This window comes from Mesoplodon bidens (genome assembly GCF_964165515.1).
Source record: "Mesoplodon bidens genome assembly, chromosome: 11".
Classification (NCBI taxonomy): domain Eukaryota; kingdom Metazoa; phylum Chordata; class Mammalia; order Artiodactyla; family Ziphiidae; genus Mesoplodon; species Mesoplodon bidens.
In genome coordinates, this window is record NC_138167.1 from 21,674,356 (window position 1) to 21,688,472 (window position 14,117).

General features: G+C 39.4%; 1 protein-coding gene across 1 annotated transcript; it reads left to right on the forward strand.

Annotated features, from left to right (window-relative positions):
- Window positions 1–301: 301 nt before the first annotated feature.
- On the forward strand, window positions 302–6,168 carry MED21 (mediator complex subunit 21). Its single transcript, XM_081249205.1, has 4 exons — window positions 302–372; window positions 4,361–4,475; window positions 5,022–5,122; window positions 5,685–6,168. The coding sequence occupies exons 1-4, from the start codon at window positions 331–333 to the stop codon at window positions 5,859–5,861; spliced, it is 435 nt and encodes a 144-aa protein (XP_081105331.1). The 5' UTR covers window positions 302–330; the 3' UTR covers window positions 5,862–6,168.
- The last annotated feature ends 7,949 nt before the right edge of the window (window positions 6,169–14,117 follow it).

Consider the following 14,117-nt stretch of genomic DNA (forward strand, 5'->3'; position numbering starts at 1 on the left):
AAATTACTTTTAAAAACCGCATAATCCAACAATCTCTGTAAAGTGTTTAACACCTAAAAGCCACGAGAAAGTATGTTGGTCCCTCAAACAGAGTGGGCCCTGTACAGTCCCCGCATTACTGAACGTGCGCCCTGCTGAGTCGCCCCAGGTGGCGGTAGTCTATAGAAAGTAGGCCTCCGTTAAGTCCCGCCCCCTCCGCGCCGGGGGTGGAGTAAGGCTTGACTCCACCCCCTCCAAGAACGCAGCCCTGTGATTGGTCATGACGCATCCTAGAGCTGCCCTATTGAGTACGAGCAGCTGCTCTCGCCTCTCTTTGTTTCCGGGAGAAACATGGCGGATCGGCTCACGCAGTTGCAGGACGCCGTGAACTCGGTGAGTAATTGCGCGCGATTAATCTCCGTCGTCTTCTTTCCCGAGGGAAAGCAAGGCAGAAAAAGAGGTCCGAGGGACGAAACTCGGAAGTGGGGAGGGGACTGAGGCCGGGCTTCCGCCTCAAGCGCTGGGGTTGGGGGGAGGCGGTGCCGCGGCCTGGAAGGTCTTAGGCCGGCTGCGGGGCGGTGCGGGAGCCAGCGGCCTCTTAGCCTGCGAAGTGGAGGATCTCACTCCACTCCGTGACAGGACTGCGTGGACTGTCAGGCTTCACGGCGTTATCATGTTCTCTCGGAAAGGTTTTATTTTCTTGTCAGTGGTGCTTATGGGATTGCTCCTCTTTGGCCGGTAGGGGAGAGGAAGCGGAAGCTTTTTTCCCCTTATCAGTTTTAACCCACGGAGGGCAGTCCGTGTTCTTAATGATTGGATCTTTGTCATTAGATGTTAGCCGAGAATATTCATTCGCCAAAATTTTCAGGTTGGGGCGGGAGTGATAGTAAAGTGAAAAGTTTTGTTTCATCTTAGTTGGTTTCTATAGACCAAGGGTTCCATCTCTTGGCCACGCCCCCAGCATGTCAGTTTAGGGAAAACCGACGTCTTTATGATAGTGAATATTCTGACCTTCGTATATCTTTATTTAAGGCTTTTAAAATGCCTGCCAATAGGTCTACTCCCTATGAAAAGTCAGGTGTTGTGAGTAGAACCCCTTACTTTGATCCTTCTGATTATTTTTCCTGTTACGTCTACGTAGAAAGTATATGCAAACCAAAGAATTCATATACTTATTACCATTAAGAGCTAAATTGTTTACATTTCTGTCATTCAATTTATAATTTGATGTCCCAGGTGAGATGTTGACTGGAAAATCCAAGTACCTGGTCTCTTGCCAGTTTTTACTCACCAGAAGCTAATAAGTTGGTATTCTTGTTATTAGTCTTTGTGCACTTGAAGAGTGTGAATCTGCTCACTAGAAACTGATCTGCTTTATGTGTGAGGGCCAGGCCCTAAATGTTGATGAATTCACCAAGGTAAATTCTACCTTTGGTGACTTGCCTAGACTGCCAGCCAGTCTCCCTCAGGGAGATACTCCTTTGAGGCTTTACAAAATCAAATTGTAATGATGCTGCTGGATACAAATGTTATTTTAGGGGAAATGTTGTGTATTCATACGTGTCTCATAGCCAGAAGGATAGTAAGGAAAAGTGAATATGGCCCTTAACTCTATGGTAGGCAGGCTGATCATTGGATTTTGGAGAAAAACTTCTAGGTTAACTGGTATGGGTGCCTGGTATCCATGATGGGTGCACCATCATGGTTACAGAGAAATACTCCTTGAGGAGTTTACAGTCTGATTAGAAAGATGTCATATACTCAAGAGACATTTAAATAATGCAAAGGCAGTATGTGGTTAGGAGTTGTAATGAATTGAGTGTTTTCAGCTGTAAGTGCTGAAGTAAAGTGAACTGTTGAGTGATATTAACTAAAATAGAGGGACTCTTATTAGCATTTATCTGAATTGTAATTATTTGTGAAATTATTAAAATTTATTTTACCCACTGAGAACTCCATGAGAGCAGAAACTGTCTTGTTCACTGTATCACTGTGTTTATACAGTTACATACAATGCTTGTCATAGAGTTGATTTTTGATAAATATTTGTTGAATAAATGGATTTTGAGAGCTTCATAAGGACAGAGCAAATAACCAGTGTGTTAAATATTTGTGTGTGCTTTGTGTATTCTTCATAACAATGCTATAATGTGAGAATGTACCCAATTTAAAAATTAAAAGAAACTCGAGTTACCAGAACCAGAATTAGAATCCATGTTTGTACAGCTTCAGAGGACTAACTGCCACTCTATTACCTTTGCAAAATGTGAGCAAAAGCAGTGTAGTCAGGAATGAATTTATCACCAGTCAGGCATATGTGAAGGAGGAGTAGATAATGAACAAGTAGGGTTGACTTAGATTATTGAAAGCTTTGAAATAGCCTGAAGACTTGGAGATTTATCTTGAAGACCATGCTGGGGCAAACTCAAAATTTTTGAGCAGAGTAAAATAACATAGAAAATAATAAGAACTAGGGACTTCCCTGGTGGCACAGTGGTTAAGAATTTGCCTGCCAATGCAGGGGACATGGGTTCGATCCCTGGTCTGGGAAGATCCCACATGCTGCGGAGCAACTAAGCCTGTGCGTCACAACCACTGAGCCTGTGCTCTAGAGCCGGCGAGCCACAACTGCTGAGCCCGTGAGCCACAACTACTGAAGCCCCTGCACCTAGAGCCTGTGCTCCACAACAAGAGAAGCCACCGCAGTGAGAAGCCTGCGCACTGCAACAAAGAGTAGCCCCTGCTCGCCGCAACTAGAGAAAGACGGCTTGCAGCAACAAAGACCCAAAGCAGCCAAAAATAAATAAATAAATAATTTAAAAAAAGAAAATAAGAACTAGAAATTAATAAGGAGTCTGTTGTAAACAATTCTTGTGTGAAGTTGAACTAACAGCAGCAGTGATGGTAGAAGGAAAAGGGAAAGATTTGTAGTAGTATTAGCAGGATTTGAAGATGAAAGGAAAGTTGAGTCTGAAGTTAGACTGGTTGACTAGGAGATTCTCAATACAAATTAGATGTTAAACAAAGGAAACAGTTGACTTTGAGTTCTGTCATTCAAATAATGGCAGCGAAACTTAGTGGAAATGCTGATTCACTGATTGGAGATAAGGAATTGAGGTTTGAGAGGTCGGGACTATAGTTGGTGGGGAGACTAGGAATCTTAGGTTTGGGGATGATAATGTTATGGAGCCAGGTTTGTTTGCTGTACTTGGAGCAGGTCAGACACTGAGACACCGAGTTTCGCAGCAGAGAAGGGGTTTATTTATTCAGGAGGCAGCGGAGTGAGGAGACAGGAGAACAAATTTCAGATTGCTTCCCAGAAGGCAAGAGCCTTGAGATTTTATGGGATAAAGAAGCAGGGTGTTCTCAGGCCTGGGGAGGGGTGGGTGGAGGTAGGGAAAAGGTGAGGTAATCAGTGTTGTGCACGGGACCAGTTTTAGGGTTGGTGGTCCCAACTCTTCTTAACTGGTCTGAACTGGGCAGGGGCCCACTCCAAATCTTCCAAATTTCTGGAAAACAACTTAAGCCCCTGTTACTACAGTGATGCACGCATCAGCAGCGTTATCTGTAGGGGTGGTAAGAAGTCTGGTGTGGTATTACATGGGCTGCGTGAAGCTTGGAGGGTGTGCAATTAGGGAAAGAAAAAAGAACTAAAGCAGTCTTAATCATTAAAGGCAGGTTACAAGCAGAGGGGTTTCTAACAAGCTGTTCCCTTATCTGCTGTTCTGTAAGACATACTCCAGTATGTTTGTTAGCGTGACAGCTTCCATTAACCCCATGGGACACGGTTTCAGTAAGGACTTGGTATTCTCAATCTTCAAAACTGCATAAGGAATACTTTTAGAGCCCTGGGAGTTTGCAGCTTGAGTCCTGGAGAAAAACATTTCAGAATACTTAAGGTGCAGTCTTTTCCCCACTTTTATTCTTGTAACTACTCTAGTTTCAGAAAAGGGGTTGTATACTGTGTACACGAGTCACATTTTAAAATTTACCCTGGGGCCATTCTTAGATATTTGCCTATCACATTTGCTCTTTTCCACCACTACTTCCCCAGAATTCTTTACTTGTGCTTGCAGTAAGTATTGGCATATATTTCTCTTGTCATTCTGTTACCTTGGGAAGAAAAGAAAGATGATTTTGTATTTCTTTGATTGATACCAAACGTAGTTTCTTTGCATGATTAAAACCAAATGTAGTTTCTTTGCACGATTAAAACATTTAATCATTGTTAGTAACAGGTTTATGTTATCCAGAATTACTCCTTTCTGTTTTATTTTCTTGCTCAGAGACCATAATAGAAACATTGTTGCTGCTGTGACCAATAAAATCCGTAAAACAGATAAATCCTTTCTAACTTTGCCACGTTTCCTTTGGCCTCAAGCTTGCAGATCAGTTTTGTAATGCCATTGGAGTGTTGCAGCAGTGTGGTCCTCCTGCCTCTTTTAGTAATATTCAGACAGCCATTAACAAAGATCAGCCAGCTAATCCTACAGAAGGTAAATAGATTTTCTTGGCTTCTCTTAGTTTGACTCTCACATTACCTGTAATCCCTTAAAATTAGATTTATTGAAAAATTCAGCTTATTTATGGCTTTCTAAAAATGTTATTGTTTGAGAATATTACTACAAGTTTGTCATAAAAGAAATGAATTTGTTACAGTCAATTTACATAACACCTCATAATTCTTCTCTTGTCAAATAACAGACGTTTCACTTGTTTAGAGGAGAATTGTATGAATTTAGCTGAATTTTACTTGAGGGACCTTAATAAGAAAGGCATCCCATTTATAGATTCCTCTATTCAAGTGACCACTGTATTGTCCTAATAAATGAAATGATATACATTGTGCTTACATTCCAATTTGAGTTAATATTAAAGCTAATTCTCAAACGTAACAGAATTGATGTGTTAAAATTACACTTTAATCATTAGAAGCCTGCTACAGAAAAAGTTATGAAGTTTTCTGTTTTCATAAAGTTTAATTTCTCTTTCTGAAAACTTGAGATTCTCTAATATCTTAAGTGAGTACCATCTTTCTCTAGAATATGCCCAGCTTTTTGCAGCGTTGATTGCACGAACAGCAAAAGACATTGATGTTTTGATAGATTCCTTACCCAGTGAAGAATCTACAGCTGCTTTGCAGGTAAAAATATCTTTTCCTTTGAGAATTTTGTGAGTAGAGAATTTTGAATTAAAGAGATAGATTTAGTGCCTTTTGTTACAATTTTCAAAGTTAATCTAAATTTTAAAGTGGGAATTTTACTGTGAACTACTGTAGTCTGTTAAAGACCGAGCTGAATGTATATAATTGTCCAATTTTGAGCTTAAAGAAAACTTACCATTTTCCTCAGTTTGCTTCTTTTCCTTGCAAAGAGTGAGAGGAGGGGCACATTCTGGGTGTGGAGTAGAATAGTAGTGTCCGAAAGCAGTGTGGAAGGGAGTCTCATGTAGCCATACAGAGATCTCCAATCGAAAAGTCATCTTTTAAGTTAATTCATACAGGGAAGACTCTGATCTTAGGATTTCTGCCGCTGAAAGTTTAATCTGATCTTAGGATTTCTGCAACTGAAATATCTATCACAATGGTTGCATAGTCATCTGATTTAAAAGTAAATACTTTTACTGCAGGTTCTTTCCGCCTCAACTTTCATTAATCTCCAAGTTTTTAATTTCTCAGAACACTCTTAAATTTGTGTCTTATAAAGGCTGCAAGCTTGTATAAGCTGGAAGAAGAAAATCATGAAGCTGCTACATGTCTGGAGGATGTTGTTTATCGAGGGGACATGCTTCTGGAAAAGATACAGAGCGCACTTGCTGATATTGCACAGTCCCAGCTGAAGACAAGAAGTGGCACCCATAGCCAGTCTCTTCCAGACTCATAGCACAGCATATATATACCGTGCGTGCGGCTGAGAAAAGAACTGTTTCAGTGCCATTGAGAATTCTGCATCAGATTTAGATGTAAGCCTTACCAACAGTTACAGAAACATTAAGCACTATGACACGTTATCGTTTTACCTATTTTAAATAGTCTTCTGTTTTCATTCTTAATAATAAGCTTGTAAAATTGTGATTGAACCAGCTTTAAACTGTCATTATGCCATTTTTTTTTATTATCTGGGTTAAATGATTGAGGCAGATATTGCATTAATGGTCATAATATAATTAAACAGATGTACTATAAAGTTCTACTGTGATGTAATTTCTGTCTTTATTTTTGTCATATTTCTACAGTCTTTACAAATCAAAACATCCCTCAAGGCAGAGGAGAGGTGGTAAATGCAGAGACAGTGGACTTCTGGATTTAGGTGGATATCCTTCTGCCTCTTTTTTTTTTTTTGTGGTACGTGGGCCTCTCATTGCTGTGGCCTCTCCCTTTGTGGAGCACAGGCTCCAGACGTGCAGGCTCAGCAGCCGTGGCTCACGGGCCCAGCCGCTCCGTGGCATGTGGGATCTTCCCGGACCGGGGCACGAACCCGTGTCCCCTGCATCGGCAGGCGGACTCTCAACCACTGCGCCACCAGGGAAGCCCCCTTCTGCCTCTTTAATGATGACATGGTATAAATTTGGAGCTTGAGCAAGGAACAATTCTGAAACCATGTTGCTTTTTAAGAAACAGAGTTAGTGTGGCTGGATAAGATATTAGGTCACTTTTATGGAAGTTTTTTCCTCTTTTTCTAGAACCTCATACCCATTCTAGTTCATCTCCACATTTGTTTCTAATAAGAAATCCTCTGTGGAATTCCCATGCTGTTGTGAGAAAAATTTTCTTCATTCTCAACTTGTTTTCTCCATATCTCTTCACCTGCTTCTTTCCATTTTTCTCCTTAATTTGCACAGTGAAGTATGTTTCCTGAGTCATTGATTCCTTCTCATTCTTTTTATTTATCCAAAGGTTCTGTCTTCTGATCTTGTAAACCTCTCAGCCTTTATTGCTGCGTTCTAATTGACCAGAACGTGCTTCCGCTACATCGGTTACTTCAGCATCATCGTCTCCATTGCCATTGCTTACTTTGTTATTGTTGACATTTGTGTTAGCTTTATCAAGTATGCTTATGCATTCAACTCTTGGATCTCCTTGAATAATAAGCTCTTCTACAGTTCTTGAAAAATACTGCTTAGGGGTACATTTTAACTACAATAAGACGATTTATAGAATCATTAACTTTTAATTAATTAATTTTTTATTTGGCTGCCTTGGGTCTTCGTTGCTGTGTGTGAGCTTTCTCTAGTTGTGGCGAGCGGGGGCTACTCTTTGTTGCGATGTGTGGGCTTCTCATTGCGGTGGCTTCTCTTTGTGGCGGAGCACGGGCTCTAGGCACACGGGCTCAGTAGTTGTGGCTCGCGGGGTCTAGAGCGCAGGCTCAGTAGCTGTGGCACACGGGCTTAGTTGCTCCACGACATGTTGGATCTTCCTGGACCAGGGCCCGAACCCGTGTCCCCTGCATTGGCAGGCGGATTCTTAACCACTGCGCCACCAGGGAAGTCCATAGAATCATTAACTTTTAAAATTGTTAAATGTTATTCACACTAATAGATAATTTAAATGTTAGGCTTATTTTCTCTGACATCACTTAAAATTCATTTTATTTTTAAACACTGGAATCAAGTAGAAGATGAGGAGCTCACAAAAGAAAGTAACCTTCAAATTACTGAACCCTATTCAATACAATTAGCCCCAAGAGAGAAATAAAAATTACAGCCTTAAGCTGGTAGACTACCGTTAAAATATTACTCTTACCTGAAAGAAACTTCTTATATTTGAAATTGCCTTTTTTTTCCAGTTTAAGGTATTATAGAAAAAGGACAGTACATATTCTGAAATATGCATAAAGATTGTATAACATAATTCATCAAGACTGTTTGCAGCAACTTCTCTTAGGCATCATTTTGTGGACGTGGCTGTTGGATCAGGAGATCCTCAGAGCTGAAATAGGTGTATGGACAGAGCAGTTAAGAAATCCCTTTACTCTATTGTATTCCAGGAAATGGCTTACTGCGAAGAGCCTCCTTTCCCAAGATGACTAAGGTAAGATGTGTAGATGACTCCTTTGACTACCTATGACACAGCCAGACCTAGACCCTCCAGATTCCTGTTTTTTATCTCATCAATAATTAGTTGAACTGGTTGTTCCCAAAGACCAGTCTGGACAAAATGCCCTCCAACTTGACTTGATCACACTTTAGGCTGCTCACCGGTAGGCTTCTGAACTTGAATCCACCCTCAGCCTGAGCCAGCACTGGAATGTGGAATAGTCTTTCCTCAACAACCCCTCCTGACAATTGACCACAAAACAAGACATTCCCTGATCAACTGTCCCATCCTGTCATCTGCTCCCCTCACTCCCTCATACCCAGATCTTTCTAGCCTTGTTTACTCGTTCCTATGACAGCATCTGATCTGTCTTTGAGCTGCTTGCAGCTCTTATGGTCAGAGCATCCTCTCTATTGCTGTAGCCTCCCTGTAGTTCCTCTCGTATTTCAAATAAAGTCTTGTCATACCTAAGTCTGGGTTTGTTTTTACTTAACACCACTCACTGTGTGGGGAAAAAAATCCCATGACTCTTACTGCACAGCCCCAGGGCTAAGTCTGGGGTAAAGGGGGCGGAGGCACTTACTTACCTTAAGGTAATAAGAAATCTCTCTCTGATTCAGATCATCTTGTGTGCACATTCAGGATAAAATTAGTAGAGATGCATGTTAAAAACCTAACACTGGGGCTTCCCTGGTGGCGCAGTGGCTGAGAGTCCGCCTGCCAATGCTCAAATACAGGTTCAAGCCCTGGTCCGGGAAGATCCCACATGCCACGGAGCAACTAAGCCCATGTGCCACAACTACTGAGCCTGCGCTCTGGAGCCCGCGAGCCACAACTACTGAAGCCTGCGTGCCTAGAGCCCGCACACTGCAACAAGAGAAGCCACCACAGTGAGAAGCCCATGCACTGCAACAAAGAGTAGCCCCGATCGCAGCAACTAGAGAAAGCCTGTGACCCAATGCAGCCAAAAATAAATAAATAAATTAATTAATTAATTTAAAAAAAACACAAAAGCCTAACACTAAGACACAACTTGGCGATCAAAGAGGAAAATGATAATGGAGATTAGGACATAATTCAGAACTTAATAAAAACAAACTACATATAGAAACTTGTGGCATTCCACTAAGACAGCATTTAGGAGATGCGATATTACGTTCCTTGCTTATATTAGAAAAAGGGGAACAGAAATTAATGAGTTAAGCTTCCAGCTGAAAGAAAGAAGGACATAATGAATCATAACAGAAGAAACTAAGAAAGCAACCATACCATGAGAGAATAAGAAAAGCTGGGATTCAAAAAGAGTAATAAAATGGACAAGTTAGGCAAGTTCGATCAAGGAAAAAAGAGATGGCATAAATAAACAATATGAAGAATTAAAGAAAAAATCATGCATTGATTTTTCAATATTTGAGAAAATCTGAGTATCTTCATGCCAATAAATTTGAAAATTTTGATGAAAAGGATATATTCCTGCAAAAAAAGACAATTTAGCAAATAGGCTCAAGAAGATGTATAAATCATGATCCTTTAACCTTTATAAAGAAATTCAGTCGTCAAAACTCTACCCCACAAATCTCTAAGACTTGAGAGTTTTATTAGTGAGTTTTACTAAACATTCAGAGAAAAAATTTCCAGTATTATACAAAATAGATAAATCTCATTCCCAAAATCTAACAGGGACAGTACAAAAATAAAAATTACAATATCACTCATGAACATGCAAAAAAAAAATAATAGCAAATTAAAGCCAGAGGGTAATACAATATTGAATACATCACAATATGTGTTTAACCCCAAGAATGCATGGCAGTTTTTCTTTGTAAGTTACTTTGTATTTTTATCAATTCTAAAATGCCTGTATTTTTACTTAACTGTATCTTAAATTGGAATATTCAGTGGGCAGCTGTTTTTTCTTTCCTTAATGGAGCATAAAATCATGGTATGTTTTAGAATTGATGGGATCTTTGATAAAAAATAGTAATGTAATTTGTCACATTAGCAGGTTAAAATCAAAATCAGGATCATCTAACGATGCAGGAAAAGCATTTGATAAAATTCAGCATCATTTATGATAAACTCTTGGCAAAGGAGAAACAACAAATTTTAAATGTGACGAGTAGCTTACAAAATACTGCAAACATTGAAAGATCAAATGCATTCTCTAAGACAAGGATGCCTGCTATAACCACATCTATTCGTTTTGTGCCAACAGTAGTAACCAATACATTTAAGCATTAAAAAGAAATAAAAATTATAAATGGAAACAAAATTATTATTATTTAAAGATGAAGTAATTACCCGAAGAGAAAATCAGGAAGATTCCATAGATAGATTTTGGAAGGGTCGAGTGTTAGACATGAAAACAACGTGCACCACACTGGCAACAAATTGTAGAAAAAAATATTTTCGAAAAAAACATTTTCAGTAGCAAAAAAAACCTTTCAAGTTTACAATAAGAATGTAAAACATTTAGGGAGAAATAGAATAAAAATTGAAAGAATTATAAAACTTTATTTTAAAATATTCTTCAAAAGTGGAATAAAATGGAGAGTAATATCTTTATGAAACAGAAGAGTCAATATTGTAAATATATCAATTTTCCTCACGATGTAACAGAATTTTAACTAAGTTTCCAACTGGGATTTCTGTGGAAATTGACAAGTTATTTCTAAAATTTATATGGAAGTACAAAGTGTCAATAGAAATCAATATTCTTAAGAGAAAATAATAGAATGACAGCTTGCTTTAATAAGACAGCATGTGTTAGTGCAGGGATAGATAAATAGGCCAATGGAAGAGAATAGAGAGAGCTACAAAAATCCACGCGGATAGGAAAACTTGATTTGTGACGGAGATGATGTTGTGAATCACTGGGGAAAGAATAGAAATTGTGCTGGATATTGGTTATATATATGCTATATATTAAAGTCAGTGCCTATGGGGTTTCCTTTTGGGGTGATGAAAATGTTCTGGAATTAGTGGACGTTGTTGCACAACTGAGTTTACTGAAAAACACTGAAATACGTACTTTATAAGAGTGACTTGTGGTATGCTAATTATTTCCCAATAAAGCTGTTATAAAAAAGGAAAAAGAAAAAAAATTTTCATGCCAGGTGAAGGGCAAATACCTAAAATTTTTAGAAGACAGTCTTAGGAAAATATGCATAGCTTCAGGATAGGAAAGGCTTTTTTAAACTAGATATAAAAATTTCACATCATAAAGGAAAAGAATACAAAAATTATGATAAACAATATGTCACACACTGCTTCAAACTTACATATGTTAACTAATTTAGAAAAGGTTAATAAATTTAAATGCATTAAAATTTAGATCTTCTGTTCATGAAAATACTCCCAAAAGAGTAAAACTGCAAGCTCAGCCTTGCAGCAGGTATTTACAATACTTGGAACTGGACAAAGGGTTAGTATCTAGAATATGTAAAACCCTTCTATGAATCAAAAAAAAAAGAAGAAAAAAACAACCCATTAGGAAAATCACAAAATAATCATTTCACAGCAGAGGAATGGCCAATAAAGGTGCAAAAATGCTCAGCCTCATTGGTAATCTGAGAAATTTGAATCTGGCTTTCTAGGTGTTCAAGAAGGTTCACTTTTCCAGGCAGGAGGGCAAAACTTACTTATTTTTTTAATTAACACTTTGCTAGCTTGATTTATAAATTTTATAATTTGGATATATAGTCCCTAGGCTTCCAAGTATTCTTGGCCAGGGCTATGTATGTTCAGGGCAGGCCTATACATGCATGTTTATATAACTTAAAGAAAAACAAGGAGATTCCAAAGACAAAATTGAGGGCACTGATTACCTCTCTGGTGGACAGAAGGGGATGCTATTGGGAAGAGGGTCTTTAAAGGTAAGTGTAATAATATTCTTTTTCTTGAACAGGAAGGAATGTATTTAATAAAACTCAATAGTTCATGTAAACTATACTTAAGGGCCATGTTTTCAATGATAAGGTTTAAGGCAGCACATTTAAAAGAATTTTTTGTTGGAGTATAGTTGATTTACAATGTTGTGTTAGTTTCAGGTGTGCAGCAAAGTGAATCAGTTATACATATACATATATCCACTCTTTTTCAGATTCTTTTCCCATATAGGTCATTACAGAGTACTGAGTAGAGTTCCCTGTGCTATACAGTAGGTCCTTGCTGGTTATCTATTTTATATATAGTAGTGTGAATATGTCAATCCCAATCTCCCAATTTATCCCTCTCCCCTTTTCCCCTGGTAACTGTAAGCTTGCTTTGTATGTATGTGGGTCTATTTTTGTTTTGTATGTAGATTCATTTGCATCATTTTTAAATATTTATTTATTTATTTTTGGCTGCATTGGGTCTTCGTTGCTGCACGTGGGCTTTCTCTAGTTGCAGCGAGCGGAGGCTGCTCCTCGTTGCAGTGCTCGGGCTTATTGAGGTGGAGCATGGGCTCTAGGCACGCGGGCTTCAGTAGTTGTGGCACGTGGGCTGCTCAGTAGTTGTGGCTCGTGGACTCTAGAGCACAGGCTCAGTAGTTGTGGCACACGGGCTTAGTTCCTCTGCGGCATGTGGGATCTTCCCGGACCAGGGATTGAACCCGTGTCCCCTGCGTTGGCAGGCAGATTCTTAACCACTGCGCCACCAGGGAAGTCTCTGTATCATTTTTTTTTTAATTCCACATATAAGTGATGTCACACAATATTTGCCTCTCTCTGACTTACTTCACTTAGTATGATAATCTCTAGGTCCATCCACAAATGGCATTATTTTGTTCTTTTTATGGCTAACATTCCATTTTATATATATTTATATTTATAGGGTTAGCCGAAAAGTCCATTTGGGTTTTTCTATAACATCTTAAATATATACCACAACTGCTTTATGTTTATCTGTCAAGGGACATTTAGGTTGCTTCCATGTCTTGGCTATTGTAAATAGTGTGGCAACACATTTTTAAGCAGCATAATATCTTGCTTCACTTGTGTTTAATTTCGGCAGAACTGGTTTGCTGTTAGCCAGTTACAGATATTGGTGGAAGAGGCCTTTCGATCTTCCTCCACAGGACTGACTCCCGCTGTCTCCCGAACTCCTCAAAAGTTCAACAGTGAGTAGAATTTAGGAAGATGAACTGCCTGCCACCGTGTCCTTGCTCTGCATCCTTGTCCCTGCCTATTGAGGGTTGCATTTTTTTTTTCTCCCAGTTGCCTGAGAAAGGCCTCAGATGGAGCGAAAGCTCCATTAAGGCACTGATGCTGCAGGTTGGGGCTTCTGAGACCAAACAAGTATCCATCTTTCACCACGAGAGGGCCGTTTGACCCTGAACTTTGGTTCCATTCAGGAAGTGGCTGTTCTGTGACCTAGAGGGGTACATGGGGACTAGCTGTCGTGCCAGGTTATGATTCCCCTGGAATCCACTCAAAGCTAGTGTTATGATTCTGATTTGAACTAGTGTCCTCCTGGAGCCAGTAACTTGAGTCTGAGACCAAATGTCCACTCTCATCTGAAAATAAAAGGACAGGGACACACCTTCATGGCTCTTCATACAGAGGTTGTTAAGTCCTGGCATGGGCCACAGCGGAAGCTCAATGAGCACTTTCTCTGGATGGTGAATTATCTTTTACGTCCACCTTCATGTATGTGGGTGTGTGTTGAACAAGCCGCACATCAGAAACCTGCCTGCCCTACATGGAGAGGCAATGAAAAAAGTGATTGATAGTATAGGCGCATGTGCCACCCTGCTTGCACTGCCACTAATTAGCTGTATGACCTTGGACAGGTTACCTATGTCTCAACACAACTGAAAAATAGCAGAAATATTACTAATTTCCTCATGGGGTTGTTATGAAGGGTAAATGAGCACACGTGTGCAGTAGTCTAGCATCATTCTCCTAGACATGTGTTTTGTTTTTTATTGAACTATAGTTGATTTACAATGTTGTGTTCATTACTGTGGTACAGCAAAGTGAGTCAGTTATACAGATATATACATTCCTTTTTACAAAATATTCTTTTCCATTATGGTTTATCATAGGATATTGAATATGGTTCTCTGTGCTAGACAGCAGGACCTTGTTGTTTATCCGTTCTATATATAAAAGCTTACATC